The sequence below is a fragment of the Rhododendron vialii genome, chromosome 11a, assembly GCF_030253575.1.
Source record: "Rhododendron vialii isolate Sample 1 chromosome 11a, ASM3025357v1".
NCBI lineage: Eukaryota > Viridiplantae > Streptophyta > Magnoliopsida > Ericales > Ericaceae > Rhododendron > Rhododendron vialii.
This window is the reverse complement of record NC_080567.1, coordinates 22,842,436-22,864,873: the sequence shown is the minus strand read 5'-3', so window position 1 is coordinate 22,864,873 and position 22,438 is coordinate 22,842,436. Positions and strand designations below refer to the sequence as shown.

General features: G+C 38.1%; 1 protein-coding gene and 1 pseudogene across 1 annotated transcript; one reads left to right on the top strand and one right to left on the bottom strand.

Moving 5' to 3' along the window:
* Nucleotides 1-203: 203 nt before the first annotated feature.
* On the bottom strand, nucleotides 204-10,723 carry LOC131307290 (aldehyde dehydrogenase family 3 member H1-like). The gene is made up of 10 exons (XM_058333711.1): nucleotides 10,268-10,723; nucleotides 7,090-7,158; nucleotides 6,917-7,013; nucleotides 5,060-5,266; nucleotides 2,569-2,684; nucleotides 2,358-2,462; nucleotides 2,084-2,256; nucleotides 1,890-1,980; nucleotides 1,255-1,404; nucleotides 204-650 (listed from the first exon to the last, which is right to left on the bottom strand). The coding sequence occupies exons 1-10, from the start codon at nucleotides 10,493-10,495 to the stop codon at nucleotides 420-422; spliced, it is 1,467 nt and encodes a 488-aa protein (XP_058189694.1). The 5' UTR covers nucleotides 10,496-10,723; the 3' UTR covers nucleotides 204-419.
* Nucleotides 5,872-5,973, top strand: LOC131309081 (small nucleolar RNA snoR100; annotated as a pseudogene).
* Nucleotides 10,724-22,438: the final 11,715 nt, after the last annotated feature.

Sequence of the window (22,438 nt, the reverse complement as noted above, 5' to 3'; positions counted from 1 at the left end):
AATCATCTAAATAGGTCCCGCAATAGGCTACATGAGAGAGATTATTTACTCCAACATGTAAAGAGAAACCGGTCCGTAAGTTACACATTACGTCTCGAGATTGGAGTGGTTTCGCAACATATAACAACTTAAGAACAGGTCCCTCGATCTGGAAATACAAGATGAAAACATAGTAAAAATCATCCCGCAGAAGAAATGAGTCAGAATCGACAATGGAAGACAAATTTTATTTATTTTTTAAATAAATCCAAATGGTACAATTTGAGACAACCATAGGCACCGCCACAAATAGAAGAAAAACAACAGGGACTGCCACAAAACCATGTAGCATCAATTAAGCCACTTAAAGAGTTTTTGGTAATCTTACAGTTCTACACATGTACGGGAATGGGGGGAAACGAATAATAACCTTACTTTTTTCACCAACCAAGCAAAGCGCGAATAATCCCGATGATATCACCGCCTAGGAGAGCCTTCAGTAATCTTAGCTTCCCAGGTGTGTATGGAGGGTACCTTGCAGGTGCATCACCAGCAAAACTTCGGTAGAGAACTGCCTTCTTGTGGGAGAACGTGTCGAAAGAAAATTTGCCGTGGCATGCACCAATTCCGCTTTCCCCAACTCCACCAAATGGTAAATGTGGGTTTGCAAACTGTTTCATGAACGTTTTTTTTAACACAAATTCGTTGGTCAATCAATCCAGAACGAGAAAATGAATTTGAATAGGAACATAGACACGGAGTCGGTGATTTTGGTAAATGTTGCTATTCTAGTGCTTCCAAGTGTGTGCATGCATATATAGCTACAGCATACATGTTTCGTTTAAAACTCAAAATTGATTTGACTAAGCAACGCCAAGCCACAACACATGTAGGTACGCATTATATGTATCCAGCACTACGAAGGAAAATCTCTGGTTCTTCAAAAAAAATTCAGCAATACTACTTTCCATGTGAGCCTTACAAATATCAAAAATCACATTTGCCCTCTTTCCTGATGAAGTTTAGGCATTCAGAACATGTGTCTAATCTTCAGAATAAGCAGATTCAATTTCATTAACCTTAATGCCTGATAAATAATAATAATACCAGACACTGGGATTATGTGGATACTCCTTAAAACGTTACTTCCATATGTAAAGAATAGACCACGAGCTTTCCATATAAATGTATGCAAGAATGTATGTCGGGATGCATATTTGAAAATCTGCAGGGAAAAAGTAGTTTTTGTGGCATGAGTTCAGGAAGAGTTCTCACATGCATGCCAATATCATTGATGAGCAAACCCCCTGCGGAGATATTCCTCACAAACTCCCCTTTGAGTGTCTTGTTGTTGGTGAATATATAGGCCGCAAGTGGCTTTTCTCCGGAGTTGATAACACTAAAACTCTCCTCAATATTGTCCACCTAAACAAACCAAATGAAGCAATTTGATGATTGACACCTATTCACAAATAAAGAAAGGTTGCATGATTTTTACTCCGCTAAATTAAAGACAAAAACAAAACTACCACAAAAAAGAGTTTCTTTCTTTACTTCTTTCAACGTATTCCCAGCCAAAGACTCCCATCTAGAAAGCTACATTCCAGATAAATTGATCTCAAGTCCATTAAAAAGGCCGCTAAAACATTTAATGTAGTGAGCGTCAAACATTTAATGTAGTGAGCGTCAATCATGAAGAGAGCGTCCGAAAGTGGACAGGTTTTCCTATTGCTAAGTGGAACATCATACAGAAGTTATAGCTACCACTTTGTCCAGCATGTGAGTGAAAATTGTATCAGGTGATCCCTTGACGCTAATTGTCAGCAATCAGTAATTTTCCCATTTTTTGTTGAGCCTTTAAATACACAAAGCGACAACAAGACAATGCAATGGCCCGTCCAGAATTTTACCGTGACAATGGGAAGTAAAGGGCCAAATATCTCCTCATTCATAATAAGAGAGTCTTCTGGGACATCTAGCAAAATGGTCGGAGAAATTTTTCTGCAACAATTGGAAGATTCATGAATAATATGAAGGGCTCATCTGTTTTATCTACTAAACTTCAAAATCGATAAACATAATAGAAGTATGCAGTTGAACTTACAGGCTGTCTTTGTTTCTTCGACCTCCATGGACTATATTACCAGAAACCTTATCATCATCCAAGAGTTTTGTTAAACGAGCAAAGTGGTTGGAACTCACAATGCGAGACAAGTCTTCGGATATCAACGGGTCCTTTCCAAAGAACTTCTCCAGCTCAAGTTTCAGAGCATCTATCTGTTGAACGAGTTCCATAAGAAGGAATCAAATGCATATCATATGGGCATATATTTATACAGAAACATAGATAGAAAACAAAATGTTTACAGGCAACCTACCAACTTTGGAGCAAAATCTTTGGTTGTTATAATGTGATCAGCAGCAATACATGCTTGTCCATTATTTAGTGCCCACTTTCCTCCAATAATACGCCTTGCTGCGACCTGACAAACACATACAATTCAACTATTTCATGGACCCATAATTGACAACAAACAAGAGGATTTGGCACCACAGAAAAGGTTGTGCTGGAAAAGGAAAGAACTATACTGTTAGATTTATGTCAGAATCAACAATAACAGGACATTTTCCTCCCAGCTCCAAAGCTACAGGTGTAAGATGCTTTGCAGCAGCAGCCGACACAATGCGTCCCACTTTTCCATTGCCTGCAAATCATTACTTAATTAGACATAATATAAACAATGGTAAGATTCTATAAATCGTACCCAGGACCAAATGTTGAACATTACACTACCCAAGGTCAATGCATTGGGTAGTGGGAGCATTCCACGTGTATATGTTTATTTCAGCTGCAAAGCTTTTCTTCCACAGAATGAATAATAATATAAATTAGGGAAAGAACACCAAGTCTTAGTGCTTTTGTGGTTCTCTCTTTTACAAAGGTGAAAATAATGGCAGTGTGCTACGTTCGAAAGATGCAGCATTGCATACTAGGTGGATCCGTGGATGTAGGAATAGCCTAATCCGAGAAAATTAGTCAGTAAATTGCAGCCAATCTCAAGAAGATTAATTGCAATCCAACGTGCGTTGCAGTCTTCAAAAATAAATCCCTGTACTTGATTGTGTGCGTGTGTGAGTTTCTGAGTGTCCTGGGTTTAAACACCTCCACCATGTCATTACCCATCTGCACTACTTTCACATCCAAAACTAGTTCACCAGCATGTTAGCCGGATTAAGTGATGGACTCCCTACTTATGATTGGCCTACCTCTTCTGTTGTATGGCTTGCTACAAACAAAGAGGTCCCCTTAATCCACTCCCTCCAAACAGCGCCGTATCTCATTCACAACAAACTGCAACAACTACAGTACCCAAATGCCAGCTAGGATGGTAGGTTTTGGTCTCCTTAATGTTGGTGAGGGGGAGAGGTGACATTTGTCGAACCGCAAGGTCTGCAACGTACTTCGAGCAGAAACCGTAGGGAGGATCAGGTGTAATTAAAACACTACATAGTTGAACATCAGAACTCTTATCACCACAACCACCCGAAGTGCTAGTAATTAATAGGCCCGTGCAAATAACTCCATTCCTGTTACCTCTTCAGATCCTTCAAGTAAACATTAGTCCCATAAATTATGATTTTCACACTCCCTTTTTGGATAAATGCACACTGCTTCTTGTCTTTTAGTGAAACAACTACACATAAAAGTTTCACTAAAGAACAAAAAAATCGAGGGCATTTATATAAAAAAAAAAAAAAAAGGGAGTGTGGAAATCACTACACATTATAAAACAAGTCCATGATTTGACTCTATATCATTGAACTGTTGGCAAATCTAAATGGAAAATGCCTTTCCTGTCCTTACATATTGTTTCCACCTTGGCCCTTATTCGGAAACATGAGAAGGAAAAGCCTCGACCCAGCGATATTGTCCCAAATTAGCACCTTGTTCCCTCTAAACATGCAAACCCCGTGTATATATATCCTCAGAGTGTACCTTTCCGTTATAGGGCAGACCCCATACTTTAGGAAACAGCCATTGCATTAGAAAACAACCAAACACTTATAATCAGGTTCAATGACAACTTTTCTCCGCAGGGCACAATTGTCGGTAGCACAATTCAAAAGGAACTTCACCCTTCGTTCGAGATCCAAAAGGTTAAACAGATTCAACCAGGAGAACGAAAGTCTCAACTCTCAAGAAAAATATGCAAAAGTACTCATTTTTTTAGCACTCCTTAAAAGTAAAAATCTTTCCAGCACCTCTAATCCATCAGTTCCAAAATCTTTCCAGCACCTATAATCCATCAGTTCCAAATGACGGTGAAGATCGACCTGGAAATTGAGAGTTTGAGAGAATGCCTTCTAAAAGAGAGTATTTTACCAGCACACGAACAACCTCAGCAATCTCCTCAATCTCCTCATATCACACCAGTTGCCACCTAAATTTGCATAAATGAATAAAACAGAGGACTATCTCTGACTGGCAAAAAAAAGGACATTTGAGGATGCCCACCAAGCATTGCATCAGAAACTCAGATTAAAACCAAACCAACTTGGTAGTTGCCTCCAATAACATCTACAACTGACGAAGAGATAAATAATCACAGTGGTTTAACAAATCACATCAAAGCCATTATCACTCATTCGAATATTCAACCTTATATCTCTTGATACCATAGAGTCCCTTAAATTCCCACGTGTATGCCTCCTCTGATTAGACCACAATGTGACATCATGGTCTCCCGTGCTCGAATTTAGATCCATGCCCATTCATTCCATCCATTTGTCAACATGAAAGTACACTAAACCAAGTAGAAGACAACTAGAATACAATGGAGGATAGCCAAAAAAAAGACTTGCAGTTCCAAAAACAAACAAAAAAAAACTCAAACTCTGCAAATTACTAGCAAGCAGAAAATTTCATTTCCCATTTCCCCAACCATGAAAACAACATTATCACAATTATGAGAAAAGATTCAGACAGTATGAGGGCAGTTTTGTCAAGTTATAAGGCGATATAGAATCTTAAGATCCTTGTTGATAAGAAGTTAAATAAAAAAAGGATTTGGTGAATAACCTGTATAAAATATCTTATCCCACTTTTGCTCTAGCAGGGCAGATGTTTCAGGAACAGCCCCCTCAACAACTTTTACTGCAGAGCTGTTCAAATATTCCCCAAATAATTTTGCAAGCAGTGAGGATGAGGCTGGAGCAATTTCTGATGGTTTCAAAACCACGGCATTGCCAGCTGCAATAGCTCCAATGACTGGGTCGATAGATAACACTGCAAAAGGAAGATCATAACAGAAGAAATATATTATGGCGAGATCTAAATATTCTTCACAGAAAGTGATTCTTAATGACAGGTCATAATAATATGGAAAATGTCAGGTCAACGTAATATTAACAATGAACAAATCTAATGCAAGAGTGAAGACTCAAAATAAGGAGCTGTTAGAAAACGTAGTGCAGAAAATCAGAAGCTTTCAAATTTCTCATTGAATCGCTTGAGCCCTGATACATTTGGTGCCATGAAGCTAGACAAGTGAGATAATACGCTTCCTTAAAGGTAAAACAAAAAAACTTTGTGAATTAGAAAAAAAATGAAGGTACAAGCAGATCAAATTTCTAAATCTCTGATCCAGTCCATGTTATGGGCAACTGAAGTAGACACTATTGGTGAGTACTACCAGTGCCCTTCCCTCGCAGGTCTCCCCTCATCCAAGGTTAACAAGATCAGACGACTATGATAAAAAAAGAGGAAATACAGCCCCTTTTCTTAATTAGCTTTGCCTCCAATAACAAGCATTGGACTATCTAAGAAAACCTTTCAACAAATACAGCAGATAACGAGCAATGTAGTTTGTGCTTTCCGATGCTCTGGACTATGAATGAAGGAAGCATGGTAATGTGCATAGAAATTGATTTGGGTCTCTAGACTTCCCTCTCCCTTTCAGCTTTGATTTGGGGGCATGGTTCCGCAACAAAACATCCCTTTGGCTCCTCGATTCTTGGAGGTATAGGGGAGCCACTGTTTCAGTGGTATTCTGAGAGCAACCACTTTGTGCATATATTTTCAAAGGTTAGGTCTGTTATTGTTATTCGGGCCTAGATGGGTTTTGTTATTGTTGTTGTTGTAATGAACAATGTAGTAGTACAAGAACCAAGTGCACATATTCTTGACAATTCCAAGAACAGGGATATTAGACGCCACCACAATTAACTAGTTACGTCTATTTCTACTCTTCAATTTTCGTCAAATTACAGCCAATGTAAAAAAATTTGTGTCCAATTATGATGTATCCATAATTGAAATTGAAATGCTAAAACAATGTATATAGTAACATCTACAAGTTGCTGATCAAAAACAAAAAAACAAAAACATCTACAAGTTCAACCGAGTCAACTTTGAGGCCAATGGGAGGGTCCAATACCGAGACCTGAACGATGTATTTGTAACAGAGGTAATAACTTTAAGGAATGAATAGGATAAAGACATCCATAAGTTAAATAACGAATGCTTAAGTGCCGCAGTTAAAAACTGCAAGCAATTTCTGAATAGGAAAATTGAAATGCTAAAACAATGTGTATAGTAACATCTACAAGTTGCCGATAAAATAAAATAAAATAAAATAAAACATCTACAGACTACAAGTTCAACTGAGTCAACTTTGAGGCCAATGGGAGGGCCAATATCGAGACCTGAACAATGTATTTGTAACAGAGGTAATAACTTTTAGGAATGAATAGGATAAAGACATCCATAAGTTAAATAACGAATGCTTAAGTCCCGCTGTTAAAAACTGCAAGCAATTTCTGAATAGGAAAAAAGCTAAAAAAAAGATCTCTCTCTCTCTGTGCAGGGGTCATACCTTATCATTAAGTTGACTACATAAGGAAAACAAAGATGCAAGGAAGAAGATATTTAACATACTGAAAGGATAATTCCATGCTGATATCACCAATACAACACCAAAAGGTTCTGGCACAATTTCTGCTGATGAAGGAAAAGTGGTTATTGTGGTTTTAACCTGAAAAATACGACACGATTGTCTTTATGTAATCATGACTAATTTAATAGTTTTTGCTATCTGTACAGAGATTCACCTTTTCTGGCATCATCCAACGCTTTAACCCTTTTAGTGTGAATTCACATGAGGACTTAAGCATGACAACCTGCACAATATAAAACAATCTAACTCAGTGGAGAAAATGTAAATTGGAACAGTAACGAAAGAGGGTTTAGGAAAGTGTGTATATCGTACATATCCATACAAAGGAGTTAGTTCACCATAATCTTAACAGGACAAAAAAAGCTTGTCCAAATGGACCAAGTTTATTTCACCAAAACCTTCATAAAACTAAATGGCTCTTCTTAAAACAGCATAGCCATTAACTAGTGCATGAAACTACTACGAATATACGGTTTGCCTCTCCATTTTTATCAAATATTGAATTAAAGGTTGAAATGTATGAGATGTCTTAAGTAGAGGGGTATACTGGTTTAAACAAAGGCAAGTGATCTCACAACTAAACGGAAACTGTAAGAGTTACTTAAATCCATCACCATTTTCTCAGATCTGGTCTTAGATCTGTTAAGTAGTCGTAGTCTGATGCCATTGATTGCATCTATTCATGTTGCACGCACGGTGGGCGATCATCCCCGGCCAAGTAGAGTCCATTTTGTACCAGTGGTGAGAGCTAAAACTTTTTCCGGAGATGAAGACAGCTTGGCGGAGCTATGAAGACTAGAGTTGTGGAGAAAGCGGATATTTTCTCTACTTTTTTGTTTCCTTTACTCCGGAGGTTTTCTTTTTAGTTTCTGCAGTAATAATACCTCCTACGTTGAAGTTTTAAGTCCGTCCTGCGTGGAGATTTGTATCCTATCCTTTGTGGTGGCTTTCTCCTGAATCTCCTCCTTGCATGAAGGTCTTCTTCTCTCTTTTGGTAGTTTTATTCTATACTGATGCACATTAATATTCGTTATTTTGGCGGTGATGAAATATACCTAGCCTTCAAACCTTTCCAGTGAAAAACAAAGTTACCTTAATGCTAGACTCCATAGTTCATGCAAACGCGCTATATACCACACGGGCTGACGACATTTCAATCGTTAAGGCATTATATTAGCAATTAGTTTTTCATAAACCAAGAAACCAACAGAAATAGCTTAACCATCAAAACTCACCAATTACTAGAGTAAACGTGTCATGTAATTATTAGATCAGGATGTCTTCAAATTATGTATGGGAAATGTAACAGTAGAAGTTTTAGTGTTCTATCTTACCTTTTCAATTTACTAGTGGTCTTAGATTAACCAACGCTTTACTGACTTATTGACTTGAGCATGCTCTATGCCCTTAGACTAATATCACACTTTTCAATTTTCAATTATCAGCTGAAAAGGGCGACTTATTGACTTCGGCATGCTCCATGCCTTGTACACATATCACACTTTTCAATTTTTCAATAGACTGAAAAAACAGATTTTTAAACAGGAAGTTCTTTCAATTTTAATTCAAATGGACTGTTAAGAGACGAAAATATAGTCAAACAACATATAGTGCAGTCAAAATAAATTACTAAAATTTGGTACAAATTTGGCCGTACTAAAACCAAAGGAGTTGATTTGGTCAAGGAGATTTAGGGGATTGTCCTCTCCAAAGTCTTAGGATTGAAACCTCCTACAGACTATTAATTCTTACGGGACCGGTCTACGCAGGGCATTGGCTCAACTTGAAATGAGCTCTCCACAGAGGACAATGAAATTGGTTCCCAAGGATTAGCGTTGGTGCACATATGCGAACGCCCTATGTAATTAAGAAAAACTCAGAGGAACTAAGTTTGTACAACCTAGACCACCCATGACTATGGTCTAACCAATCTTTGCAATGGACAGCTGGAGTAGGTGTGTTAATAAATGCTCCTACCAATAACCAATATAAACAAATTTTCACGTCTGTCATAAAAGTTTTTTCTCAAGGAAACAATTCCATGCGGTGTTTTTCACTTCTGGCTTGTCCGTCCCTGCAGGCAAGCATTAAATGTAAAGCACCCATACTTCCGTTATGCATGAAAACAATACCAAAACAATGACAGCTGTAACAAACACACAATAGTATTTTCCAAGGACCATGGGACTAATAAATTCTCTGAACATTAAGGTCTACGAAACAGTCATCAATGGCAAATTGACAAAAACACTTGCCAGCACCAGAAAGCCGGAGGTTGTCATTGAAAACAAAGAACAGATAAAGATTTTTCTCACAATTATATACGTGGCAAAATATGATTCATATTAATTATCAATAGAACTAATCACGACAACAATTCAACTACATTAATCGTGAAACGGTGATAAAATTTGCGTGACATTGCATTTCTTTTGAAAAATTTGTACAATTATGCATCAACAATAACCAAACTCAATATGAACAGTCTAAGCCACCCTCTATACAATCAGTTTAAATAGAAACTGAATTTGGTTATTGTTGAACAATTATGTCTCGACAATAACGAAACACATGGAATTTGAACAATTTAAGCCTCTCTCAATTTATTGTACTAATTGGTAAACAACAAGACCCGATTTTTTAATTTTGTTTTTCCAGTAGATATTTCGGACCAGTTTGCGTGCACCTTCAACAAATCCTTATAGCCCTCCCCCAACCCTTTCACATCCTTACATGTGGGGAGATGAGGCGGCCCCAATCCTCATAGCCCTCCCACAACATTTTCATACGGTTCCACATGGGGTTGAGGTGGCTCCAAGAGTTTATGGCATGGAGAATTGAATCGAACCTGAGACTTTAGGTGAGAGCAAACCTAAGTCCCGGGCCCAGAACATGGAACCCATTACGAGTATCCAATTAGGCGGTGACACAAAACCGTGACACAAATCCCTATACATTCAACATGCACTTCTCTTAAATCTTATCCAGTAGGTCAACAGGGGAGATACAAAAACCCACAGAACGATCCGAATTCAGTAGACTGATTAAAAAAAACTCTCAAATTCTTATCTTGAAAAAATCTCAAATTCTTATCTTTACGCTAACAATAAACATATACACGTTTATGCACGCATATACAGAATCGAACGCACAAACAACAAAAACAGTGCAGAAATGAATTCAAACGATCGAATATAAACGTTTATGCACGAATATACAGAATCGAACGCACAAACGACAAAACAATGCAGAAATGAACTCGAACGATCGAAATCGACTTGATCAACTGAGGAACAAAATGAAGCAATTATAGAAATTAAGTTTCAGTTGACCTCAGTGACGTAGGCTTCGAGGACGGGTTTGGAGAGGTCGGAGCGAAGGGCTTCGATGATGTCATTCTCGCGTTCGTTCAACATCTTCAACAGGCTCCTCAACTGCGACGCTCTCCATTCGTAGCTCCTCGTCTTTCCGGTGCCGAACGCGTCTCTCAAATCCTTCACCAGCGACGAGGCGGCCTCGGAATCGAACGCCGGTTTCTTCTCCTCGTGCTCCGACGTCATTTCCAATGCACTGCCGTCTAGAGAGAGAGAGAGAGAGAGAGAGCTGAGAAGCAAGCGTTGATGTACAAGAAACAGGGAAAGTAATACTATTACTATATGTGTGTATCTATATATACAGAGAGGGAGAAAGTGTCAGAGAGGGGGCGGGGCAGGGTAGTACTGGAATTTTGGATGCTTCCGGTTTTCCGGGCAGGAGAGAGAGAAAGAGAGAGAGGTTAGGCCCACGCCCTGGGATGTTACTTGTATTGGGTAAGACTTGTACAAAACGATACGATTTCCCTGGTAATGAGTCAAAATCAAACTATTAGAACACCTTTTTAAAATAAAAAAAGTATTTATTTTATATTTTTAAACTTAAAAATATTTTTAAACTTAAAAATAATATAAATAAAAAATAATTTTTCAATTTTTTTTTTGCACCCTATAAAGTATCTCAATGAAATCTATCAAACAATATTCATATTGATAGAAAAATTATTTTGGTATGCACATAATTTTTGAACTTGAAATTGTCTTCTTAAAAAATAAATACTTATTCCCCTTTCGGGAACATAGTCTTAGTACTATTTCACATGTATTTTTAAATTTATTTATTTCACTCTTTTCACTTACTGTCAAAGTGTCCCAACGAGGTTAGGCGCATTTTAACTAATTTCATCCGCTGTCTGCTCAAAAGCAGATCATCTATGCCGGAATCATAGAATTCATGAAAAATTACTTTATTGCGGCTATTATCCCAAGAATCGAACGCTAGTTAATTATGTGAAAAACACATCCACAAAAAAAAAATGCTATTTTTTTTTTTGTTTTAATCTATCTTTCCTATTATTTGAAGTATTAAATAGTAGTAGGAAATACCATAATGTTGCAATATACGTACTTTCATATTTGGGTGTGGATGTACGTGGTATGTATCCTTTGAGTAGCATTGGGTTCCTGGCATGTTGTTGCATAATAATTCATTACATTAATTAGTCTTAAATTAACAATTCAATGTATTTGGATTTATAAAGTCATAACATTTGTATATTACGAGTTTCTCTTGATTTTATGACCTATAAAACAAATGATTTAAATCTATATATGAAGGTTATGAATGTGTTTATACCAAAAAAGGGAACATCAATGAAATGATGTTCATTTTTTTAAGTTGCCAAAGGGTTAACAGCCGCAAGTCAAGTTCGAATGAAAATAATTGGTATTCGACCTCGAAACACTCATCTTTTTCTCTCTTCAACAAGATCCCTTAAAATAGGCTTGTTTGATTGTAGAACTAGGAAGGTGGGATTAGGATTGGACAGGGTGTGTGTGCTGTGCAGCTTCGTGCTGCACGGCGTGCTGCACGGCCTCCAGCGAGACTTTTTCGGCATCAGTCCGACGATCGGAGACGTTCACCACGTAGAGCTCGTCGATTTCTACATGTGCACCAAAAATCAGCTCTATCAAATATCGTTAAGGGCCTCATCCGAACATATATAACTTGAAAAAAAATGAATCCTAATGGATACGAAACACTGGATCAAAACCACTAAATCCATTTTTTTCAAGTTATATATGTTCGGATGAGGACCTTAACGATATTTGATCGAGCTGATTTTTGGTGCACACGTAGAACTCGACGAGCTCTACGTGGTGAACGTCTCCGATCATTGGACCGATGCCGGAAAAGCCTCGCCGGAGGCCGTGCAACACGCTGTGCAGCACGAAGCTGCACAGCACACACCCTCTGTCCATTAGGATTAGAGGGAACAGAAGAGTTCACATGTTTTACATTTTTTCTTAGTCCCGTGTTTGATACATTTGGGATTAAACACCGGACACGACAATGTGTGATTATTTTTCAGGAATATTTAAATATTCATCTTCTTTATTCATGCTATGTAAGAATTCATCCCGTCCCTTTTTTGTGCTTATATTTTCATCCTCTTAGTGTGTGAATTATTTTTCTTACCATTTTCACTATGATATACATATATTATGATATTGCTTTCCTAATTTAGTGGGATTTGATTGGATTGTTTTTCCAATTTAGTGAGATTAGATTGGATTATTTTCCTAATTCAGTGGGATTTGATAAATTTAAATATGATTGATTACTTTTATTTTTTTATCCTATTACTTTTATATTTCAAATTGAATCGAATCAAATCAAAACAATCATAATTCATGATTTTTTGGTAATTTTTATATGATTAATTACTTTTATATTTCAATGATAATATGAGAGTATGCCATGTTTATTAAATCGGTTTCAAGCTAGATTACGAATAGTCATGAAACATTGAAATCGGCATGGTAATTTAACCATGAAACGTTGATCACGATAACACCTGTTTTGATGGTAATTTAACCATATTTCATAGAATAAGATCAATTAAAAATATGACCTTTTTGGATAATACGTGAGAATTTTAACATGATCAATACATGTAAAAATGTGGTCAATTTATCATGTTAATTTCATAAAACATGGTCACTTAAACATGGTTAACCAATACCTATAATCCACAAAGCTGATGGCCAAAGGCCTTTTCATCATGAACTGTTCCGATTATTTGACAATGCAACATAAACCATTTACTTAATTACATGAACAATTAAACTTGATCAATTCTTGCAAAATATTGTCAAGTTTCCAGACAAACCCGTTTCATGGTAAATGATGTTAATAATTTACCACGAATCATAAGTGCAGTGCGAATAAAAACCCCATCTGATCAATTCTTGCAAAAAATGTTACCAATTTGTGCCTACATGTATTAAACAAATGGAATGAAGCAATGGGGTACACACTCAATTCCATTCGAAATGAACAAGATGCTTCTCCTGCTACACTTCTTTTCCTCCACCATTATCTTCTTCATTGGATCGTCTTCAGTATCTCGCACCATTCTGATTGAAAGAGAGATTCATGTTGCAGACCAAATCGTAAGACTCGCTGGACGTCGACGAGGACCGCCGGTGATGGGATTTGTGGAGAGCTCTGTGCATCTACCCCATGCCGTTCATCTCCAATCCATGCGTCGCCGTTCACCACTTGCTGCAAATATCAGAGAAGGATATGGCCGGTGAGGACCGTCGGTAATGGGGCTGGAGGACTAGACTAAGTTTTGCTTCTTCCCCATGCCGCCGGTTTTACCCGAAGAGACGAAGACCATTGGGTTTATTTAATAGTATATAATAGTATATAGCAGAGTACTATTGGGTTTATTTAAAAGTGAGGGTGAAATTATAACTGTTCAAATTGAACAGGATGAAAACATAAGTCAATTGAGATATGAGAATGATTATTTAAGTCTCCCTATTTTTCATTTAGCATCCCAGCTAGAGATTAACACGCACCGGGGAGAGGGTGATATTAGCTAGTACTCTTTAGGATTATCTTCCTCCTCATCCAACTGTAAAAAATAAGAGTACTGCTATGGGTACCGACGGTACCCATAGGGAAAATGCACCGACGGCCACCGGACGGCCGTCTCCGGTCACCGGACGGCCGATCCGAGCCGTCCAAAAATTTTAAAAAATAAAACCGAGGGGCCCTACGCGAGAATCAATGGCATCCGAGGTGTGTAGGGTACTTGATCCGAGCATCCATTTTTCGTGTATATTTGTATATACGTGTATATACACGAAAAAGGGGTACTCGGATCAAGTACCCTACACACCTCGGATGTCATTGATTCTCGCGTAGGGCCCCTCGGTTTTATTTTTTAAAATTTTTGGACGGCTCGGATCGGCCGTCCGGTGACCGGAGACGGCCGTCCGGTGGCCGTCGGTGCATTTTCCCTATGGGTACCGTCGGTACCAATAGGATTTCTGAAAAAATAATCACAGTCATCTTTATCTCATTTTTATTTTACTTTAATCAAACACAGTACAACTAATTTCAGTATTTATATAATCTCATATATTATCTTGTAGGCCCCACTTATCTCATATTTCTTCATTCTTAATCTCATCTTACCCAATTCTTCATAAAATTAATTCGACAATCAAATCGTGCGCTAAATGTAAGGATAAAACAAAAAATAGAGGGTGGATAATCTCATATTGATTTTGACACTCATTCTCTTGGGGAGTGTCATTAACAATTTGGGGAGTGGCACTTTCCTACGAAGTTTTTTTTTCGTTAGCGTGTGAAAATAATAAGCAAAGCATGTTCCGGAATGGCAATAAATAAGTACGATGTGGATAACGATTAGATGTGCTGACATTAACCCCAATTATATGGAAATTTATGAATTGGTCGCGGAACAACTTGGTTGCGGTGGGGCCCACACCCAAATCAGCCATGCTACAATTGGAAAAATTATAAGGGGTCACAGAACATCGCTACGTGGTGTCTCAATATCTCTTAACTTTCACACATTTTTGCAGGGTTCATCACTAAATGTATGGATCGCAGTGAAATGTGTGGTGTTATAATAGAAATGGCCATTTTCGACCAATTTGATCCTATTCGCTCCGATCCTCATCCCAAATGGGTATGAAATCTGGGGAGTTTTTTGGGGATCGGGCAGGATTCGGGGTGGAGCCAGACAAATATCCACCCCTATAATTGGTAGTACTTGGGAGTATTTATGATGTGTTGGTAAACTCTGTTTTGGTTGATGCTATTGAAGTTGCGAGAGGCTTTGAATAATTTTCCATGGAAAAGCGTATTGAAGTGAATGCAAAATGAATAAAAGGGTATTATAAAAAGTATAAAATGTATACGGGAGTGTTTTGTCTTTTCTTTGCTGTCAATAGATGGACCGTTTGTCTATTTCTATGGCTGGTTGATGTAATTTTAGAAAACAATATCTTTAGTTGGTTGATGTAATTTCAAGTCTGTTTCACTCATGTGTCGGCGACAGTCCACAATAAACTAATGTTTATTAATGAAAAGTTATGTTTCCATTTCTACAGTAACGAGGCTATTTTAAAGTATTTTTAAGGTTAGAATTCCTGATTCCGGGATTTTTGTTCCTTGTTTGGGGTTGGGATGGAGAAAAAAATTTCCCGTAGAGATCGGGGTGGGGATGGAGATTGGAGAGGGCTACAGAATTTCCAATTTTGAGGAGTGGGTGGGTGGATTAGGAACGGGTTGGGTTTCGATTAAATTCATTGTTTTGAATAATAGTTTATGTTTAGTATTTGGCAAGTATATTTTAGTTTTTTTTGTAATTTTTTTTTTTTGACTTTAATCATTTGTATTGACAATAAAAAAATAAAATGATAAAAAAATGGATCAAATTTCAAAAAAAATTCAAAAAAAGACGAAGATAAAACCAGTTAAATTTTCTTTTTCTATTTTGGCTGTATTTTCACTCATCAAAATAAATAATTAAACTATAAAATTTTGACACAAACATTAGTTTAACTTCTAGAAAGGTCAATATAGAAGACTGACATTCGTCTCATCTAGTTTTGGGGACCATGAACCTTTGCCGCACCCATTCTAAAACCACAAACAAAATGCATCATGTCACTTGTAAGTGCGTATGCATTTTGTATGAGTGTAATTAAAAATCATTTTCTACATTGGAAGAAATTTATTGTATCAAATTTAAACATGGATATTGTGAGATCCCAATTGTCCTATATCGGGAAGAAAATAGAAATGAAAGTAATATATAACGTATCGCGAACAGCTACTGTGTAATTCGATATTAATCTTTTGAGTTATGTGATTAGGCAAATGATTTGTAGTTCAACTGGCGCGGGGCGTTACATATATTTCCCTTTCTTTTTTATTCCGTGAAAACATATTAAAATTGTTGCATGGGACCCATGGGTGCGTCCACATGGGATATTACTTGGTTGTATTTATCATGTATTTTGAATATGTAACAAGTCCTAAGTGGACTCTACAACTTTAGATGATAAATATTAAGTGGATTCAACCACTTAAGGTGATGAGTCCTACAGGGACTCAAACTACCTAAGTGATAGAGATAAGTAAGTCTTATATCTCTATCTTTCTCATCTATATATTCCTATAGCCTACAATAGAAAAGATATCAGTTATATTTTCTCACATATTAATTAGTAGTCTCTCTCTCTCCTAGTTCTCTCCAGGGCACCATCTAGTCCCTAGGGATTTGAAATGTGTGAAGTTTGTGGAGGACTCTAGTAGCCTCTCCACCTACGAGGAAGGGTTTTCTAATATTTCTTTGTGCAGGGTGCGTATTGATAGGGCTCGTAAGACAAGTTTTCTATCCGTTATATTTGAGTAATCCGCAGTAGGTATTTTGTATTACCTGCATTATTTGCTAACAGTGGTATCAGAGCCTTCATGCTTGTTTTTGCCTTTTATATGCATACGGTTGGATTGATTAAAAAAATTGTAAGCGAACGGAAACCCCATCCCTTTTTTTTTATTCGATAATGTTGGAAGTCTATTTTGTGGCTTTGGGCTACAGATTGAAAGTATTTTCTATAACCTTTCAAACCGTACAGTGAACACATGATCTGTTTTTAAAGGAGTAAACTATGACTTGTGAAGGTTTGCATCAGTTTTGACATGTGTTCAATTGAGATCAAAATTGTGTGGTGGCTTGAATCCAGTGGGAGTCGAAACGGCATGGCACAGCTTTTTGTGAGCACGTGCATGACACCACTATAGCAGATCATTCTTGTTACGTACTGATATACAACTCTTATTTTGCTTCATGTTCTAAGCTTGCTATTAATAATTAATGCTTTGTGCATAACCCATTAATAATTGTTTTTACAGCAGAAAATAATAATGTTCTTGTTGATAGATCTGTTTTTTATTTTATTTTGCTGAATGTGCATAAAAGGGTTTGAGCATGAGGACATCTGCCTATTTCCCTGACTTTGTTTGTTGTACTGCTTTAATTGATAAGTTCAATATTATTGATTAGTTCAATATTTTATGGCTATTCCACATTTAATCCTCCTGTTTTTTCCATGTATCATATTTATCTCCTAAAAGGACTTCTACAGATTGTGTTATTGAAAAACACGTCATACATAGGTCTCTTTTGCATGGAAAAGTTTTGGTTAGTCCCTCTAGTTGTGTACAGAATTTTGACATATCAATTTTAATTGGTTGTTTTTACTCCTTAACAGTGTTAGGTTTGATGTTGACTGGACGTATGGGTTGCATATGTAAAAGCTATGTGGGACCGAAATCTATTTTCGGAGTATCCCTATTGTCTGAACTTTTCCCTGTTCTTTTATTGATGATCAATATGTTCCATTAAAAAAAAAAAAGAAAGGGGAAGAGATGTTCTGTTTTTTTTTTTTTTTCTTCTTCTGCTAGCATATGTTACATAAAATTTTATGGCTATCATCTTTATCATTGATAAGTTCAACATGTTAGAGCCATGTTGTTTAGTAATTGATTAGTTCAATGATTTACTACTAGCCTGTTATTTTGATTCGTTCAAATAAATTATGCAATAGTTGTTTCAATGCCTTATTATTATTATTGCATAATGTCACATGTTTAGATAATGTGGAAAATGGGAGTTGTTCCCCATATTTTATTTTCAAATTAACTAGATATTTAATTCTATCTCACATTATGGGAGATGATTACTAGCACCTAAAAATGCGAAATTTTTGATTTTATAATGTGGGAAAGAATTTCACGGTCTTTAAATTTGAGAATAAAATATTATGATATGTGCCTAATTAATTTCTTGTGCAATGAATGTAGTCAAATGGCATCCAAGAATATTATTGCTGATCTTAATAAGGGAGAGAAACTTAATGGAACCAACTATGATATCTGGCATAGGAAGGTTCAGTACTTTCTTAACGAGCAAGAGTCGCTTGATCACTTGATCAATGTCATGACCCCGCTTGAGGAGGGGACCACTGCACAACATCGTCGTGATGAGCAAGCCTATGACGTTTGGTGTAAGAAGGACAAAAGTACGTGCTTTACCTTGCTGAGTTGCATGCACGATGACCTTCTTGGGGAATTTGAGAATTTCCAAACTGCTAAAGCAATGTGGGATCAATTACGCCTAAAATATGGTGGCACATTCGCAACAAGGCTTCGTGCCTTAACATTGAGGTTCAGTCAATACATGATGGACCCAAAGCATACCATGGCTGAGCACCTTAGGGTGATGTCAGCCATGATTCGTGAAATGCGATCAGCTGGTAATGATCTCACTGATGAGCAACAGATTTTGGCTGTCATCAGATCCCTTCCTGATCCTTTGTGGAAAGACATTAAAATTGTGCTAACACACAATGAAGGGATAAAGAATTTTGATGACATCTCTCGGCACCTTGAGCTGGAGGCGGAGCGCGTTGATGCGAACCGCAGTGCTGCACTTGTCGCTAAAGCTGGAAAGCGCAATGGACATAGGTCCCAGCGCAAAGGACAGCAAAAGGGAGCAAGACAAGGAAGGGCTGAAAAGATGGGGCCAAAAGAAGGCAAGGTAACCAAGCATCAAAAAGGCAAGCGTGCTAAAAAGGATAAGTCCAAACTGAAATGCTATAACTATGGACAAAAGGGTCACTTTGCTCTGGAGTGTTCTGAGCCAAAGAAGGTAAACCCTAAAACTAGCTCTCTAAAAGTTTTTGTTTGTTCACATGTGTTTGTGACTCATTCTCTCCTTGGTTGGATTGTAGATACGGGAGCAACAAAACATGTAGCTAGAGATCGAGCTGGGTTTGTAGATTATCATCGGATGCCAGTTGGTAGACACTACATAATAATGGGCAATGGAGCGCAAGAAGAGGTTTTGGGTGTTGGAACCTATCAGCTAAAGATGCGTTCTGGGCGTTCTTTACTTCTTCATGACGTGCTTCATGCACCCTCTATCCGATGTAATCTAGTTTCAGTTTTAACATTATTGCAGTTAGGTTTTTCTTTTCATTTTAAGGATAATGGTTTGTCTATTTATCTTGGTAAAACTTTTTATGGTCATGGGTATTTGCAGAATGATTTCTTTATGCTAGATTTGGATTCAGATTTTAATAATAATTCTGCTATTTATGTTGCATCTTCTTCTTCTGATATTGTGTCTGATTCAATAAAATGGCATGCGAGATTTGGCCACATAGGCCAAGAAAGATTGGCTAGACTGGCTAGAGAAGGGCTATTGGGCCCTCTCGCCAAAGTAAGCCTGCCTACCTGTGAGCCTTGTTTGGCTGGTAAAGCATGCAGGAAGCCTTTTGGTAAGGCTTCTAGGGCTACTCATTCGTTAGAGCTAGTCCATTCTAACATATGCGGACCAATGAATGTCAAGGCACGTCATGGCCCATCCTACTTTATAACATTCATAGATGATTTCTCACGCTTTGGCTCAGTATTTCTATTGTCTCACCGCTCTGAAGCTTTGAATTGTTTTAAGCACTTTGTGGCAGAGGTTGAGAATCAAAAAGAGAGAAACTTGAAAGTTTTTTGAACCGATAGGGGTCGAGAATACTTATCTGATCAGTTCAAAGTATTCTGTGAGGAAAAAGGGATACGTAGATAATTATCGATTCCTGGTACTCCGCAACAAAATGGAGTTGCGGAGAGAAGGAATCGAACACTTCTTGATATGGTTAGGTCGATGATGGCACAAGCCAATCTCCCGGTAAGTTTCTGGGGAGATGCTCTTTTGACTGCTGCCTACGTCCTTAATCGAGTACCTTCCAAATCAGTTTCTTCCACACCATATGAGTTATGGAATGGCGAAAAGCCTAATTTAGAGGGCTTACATCCTTGGGGAACTGCTAGGTATGTTCACAATACTTCCCACAAACATGGGAAATTGGGCCCTAGAGCTAATAAATGTGTTTTTATTAGATATTCTGAGCACTCCAAGGGATACGTTCTGTATGGTGAACACCTAGATGGGGGAATGACTGAAATTGAGTCGCGCGATGTGGATTTCCTAGAGCAGGATTTTCCAAGCATTGGTGAGGTTAAAAAGGATCTTGAGCTCTATGAGTTAGAGGAACCACAAGGAGATTTATCTCCATCACATAGGCAAGATAAGGATATGCACCCTCATCCTATAGTTGTTGGAGATAGTGGGAGCGATCCTTCACCTAATGGGAGTGTACCATTGAGTGGGAGTGTACCTGAAATTGAGTCGCGCGATGTGGATTTCCTAGAGCAGGATTTTCCAAGCATTGGTGAGGTTAAAAAGGATCTTGAGCTCTATGAATTAAAGGAACCATAAAGAAATTTATCTCCATCACATAGGCAAGATGAGGATATGTAACCTCATCCTATAGTTGTTGGAGATAGTGGGAGCGATCCTTCACCTAGTGGGAGTGTACCACTAGTAGCCTCTCAAGATCCACAGACTCGAAGAAGCCAACGTGGAACAGTTCCTCGTCGCCGCTTCGAGATTGAAGGAGAGTCCTTCATGACTGTTTCTGTGGATGTTGATGAGCCAGCTTCTTTTGAAGAAGCTATCAAGTCACCTGCTTCAGAAAAATGGATAGTTGCTATGCATGAAGAGATGAGTTCAATGGCTAAGAATAAAGTTTGGGAGTTAGTTGATCTTCCGCCTGGGCGCAGGACCATTGGCAACAAATGGGTTCTAAAGATTAAGCGCAAGGCTGACGGATCAATTGACAAGTATAAGGCCAGGCTTGTGGCGAAAGGCTATACCCAACGTGAGGGTATAGATTATGAGGAAACGTTCTCCCCTGTGGTGAGATTTGCTTCCATTCGCCTCATTCTCGCTATCGTCGCACATTTAGATTTGGAATTGTTCCAAATGGATGTGAAGACAGCATTTCTCAATGGAGAACTAGACGAAGAGATCTATATGGATCAACTAGTGGGTTTTAAGGTCGAGGGACAAGAGCGCAAGGTGTGCCGCTTAAAACGTTCCATTTACGGCCTAAAGCAATCGTCTAGACAATGGTACATTCGATTTCATCGAGCAATTATTAGTATTGACTTCACGATGATTGAAGAGGACCATTGTGTGTATGTTAAGAGAGTTGAGAAAAAGTTTCTCATTCTCTCATTATATGTGGATGATATTCTGTTGGCCGGAAATGATTTAGAGTTAATCAAAGCCACTCAAGAGTGGTTGTCCTCTACATTTGAGATGAAGGACTTGGGTCAAGCAGATTATGTGCTTGGGGTTAAGATCTCAAGAGATCGTTCCAAGAGACATCTTAGTATGTCTCAAGAGACTTTCATAAAGAGAATTTTGGAACGGTTTCGTATGCACTATTCCAAACCCATAGATACTCCAATCGAGAAGGGTCAAATTCTTAGCACTGAGCAAAGTCCTAAAACAAAAGAAGAGAAAAGGCAAATGACAAATGTTCCATATGCAAGTGCAGTTGGTAGTCTGATGTATGCGTTGATGTGTACTCGACCCGATATATGTTTCGCAGTTGGAATGGTCAGCCGATATCAAAGTAATCCTGGTACTGCCCATTGGAGTGCAATTAAGAGGATATTCCGATACTTGCGAGGGACTGCAGACTTCGCATTATGCTACCAAGGTGGCACTCTTAGATTGGTCGGCTATAATGATGCATATGGGTCTGCTGATAGAGATGAGCGTAAGTCTGTTTCTGGCTATGCTTTCATACTTGGAGGAGGAGTCATTACATGGTGCAGCAAGAAACAACAGTGTGTTTCTTTATCTACAATGGAATCAGAATACGTGGCATGCACTACTGCTATTTAAGAAGCGATATGGTTGAGGAGATTCTTACAAAGCTTGAGTGTAACAGGACATCTGGGTGAGGCTGTGGTGCTTCATTGTGATAGCACATCAGCAATAGCTTATGCAAGAGATCCCAAGTACCATGGTCGAACAAAGCACATTGACACCCGTCATCACTTCATTCGTGATATCATTGCGCAAGGACAGGTGGTCCTAAAGCATGTCTCTACGAGCGACATGGTTGCTGATCCTTTAACCAAACCCATTGCTAGAGACATATTTCATAGACATGTTAGGGGTTTGGGCTTACGTAGGATTTGATATACTTGAGTTTGATGGACAC

Excerpts from the sequence above, each read along its gene's own strand:
- LOC131307290 (XM_058333711.1), bottom strand. The coding sequence starts at position 10,495 with ATGACGTCGGAGCACGAGGAGAAGAAACCGGCGTTCGATTCCGAGGCC. Across the intron at positions 7,159-10,267 it reads TCGAAGCCTACGTCACTGAG|GTTGTCATGCTTAAGTCCTC; the intron begins GTCAACTGAAAC and ends TATATTGTGCAG. Across the intron at positions 2,685-5,059 it reads GGATAAGATATTTTATACAG|GCAATGGAAAAGTGGGACGC; the intron begins GTTATTCACCAA and ends AATGATTTGCAG.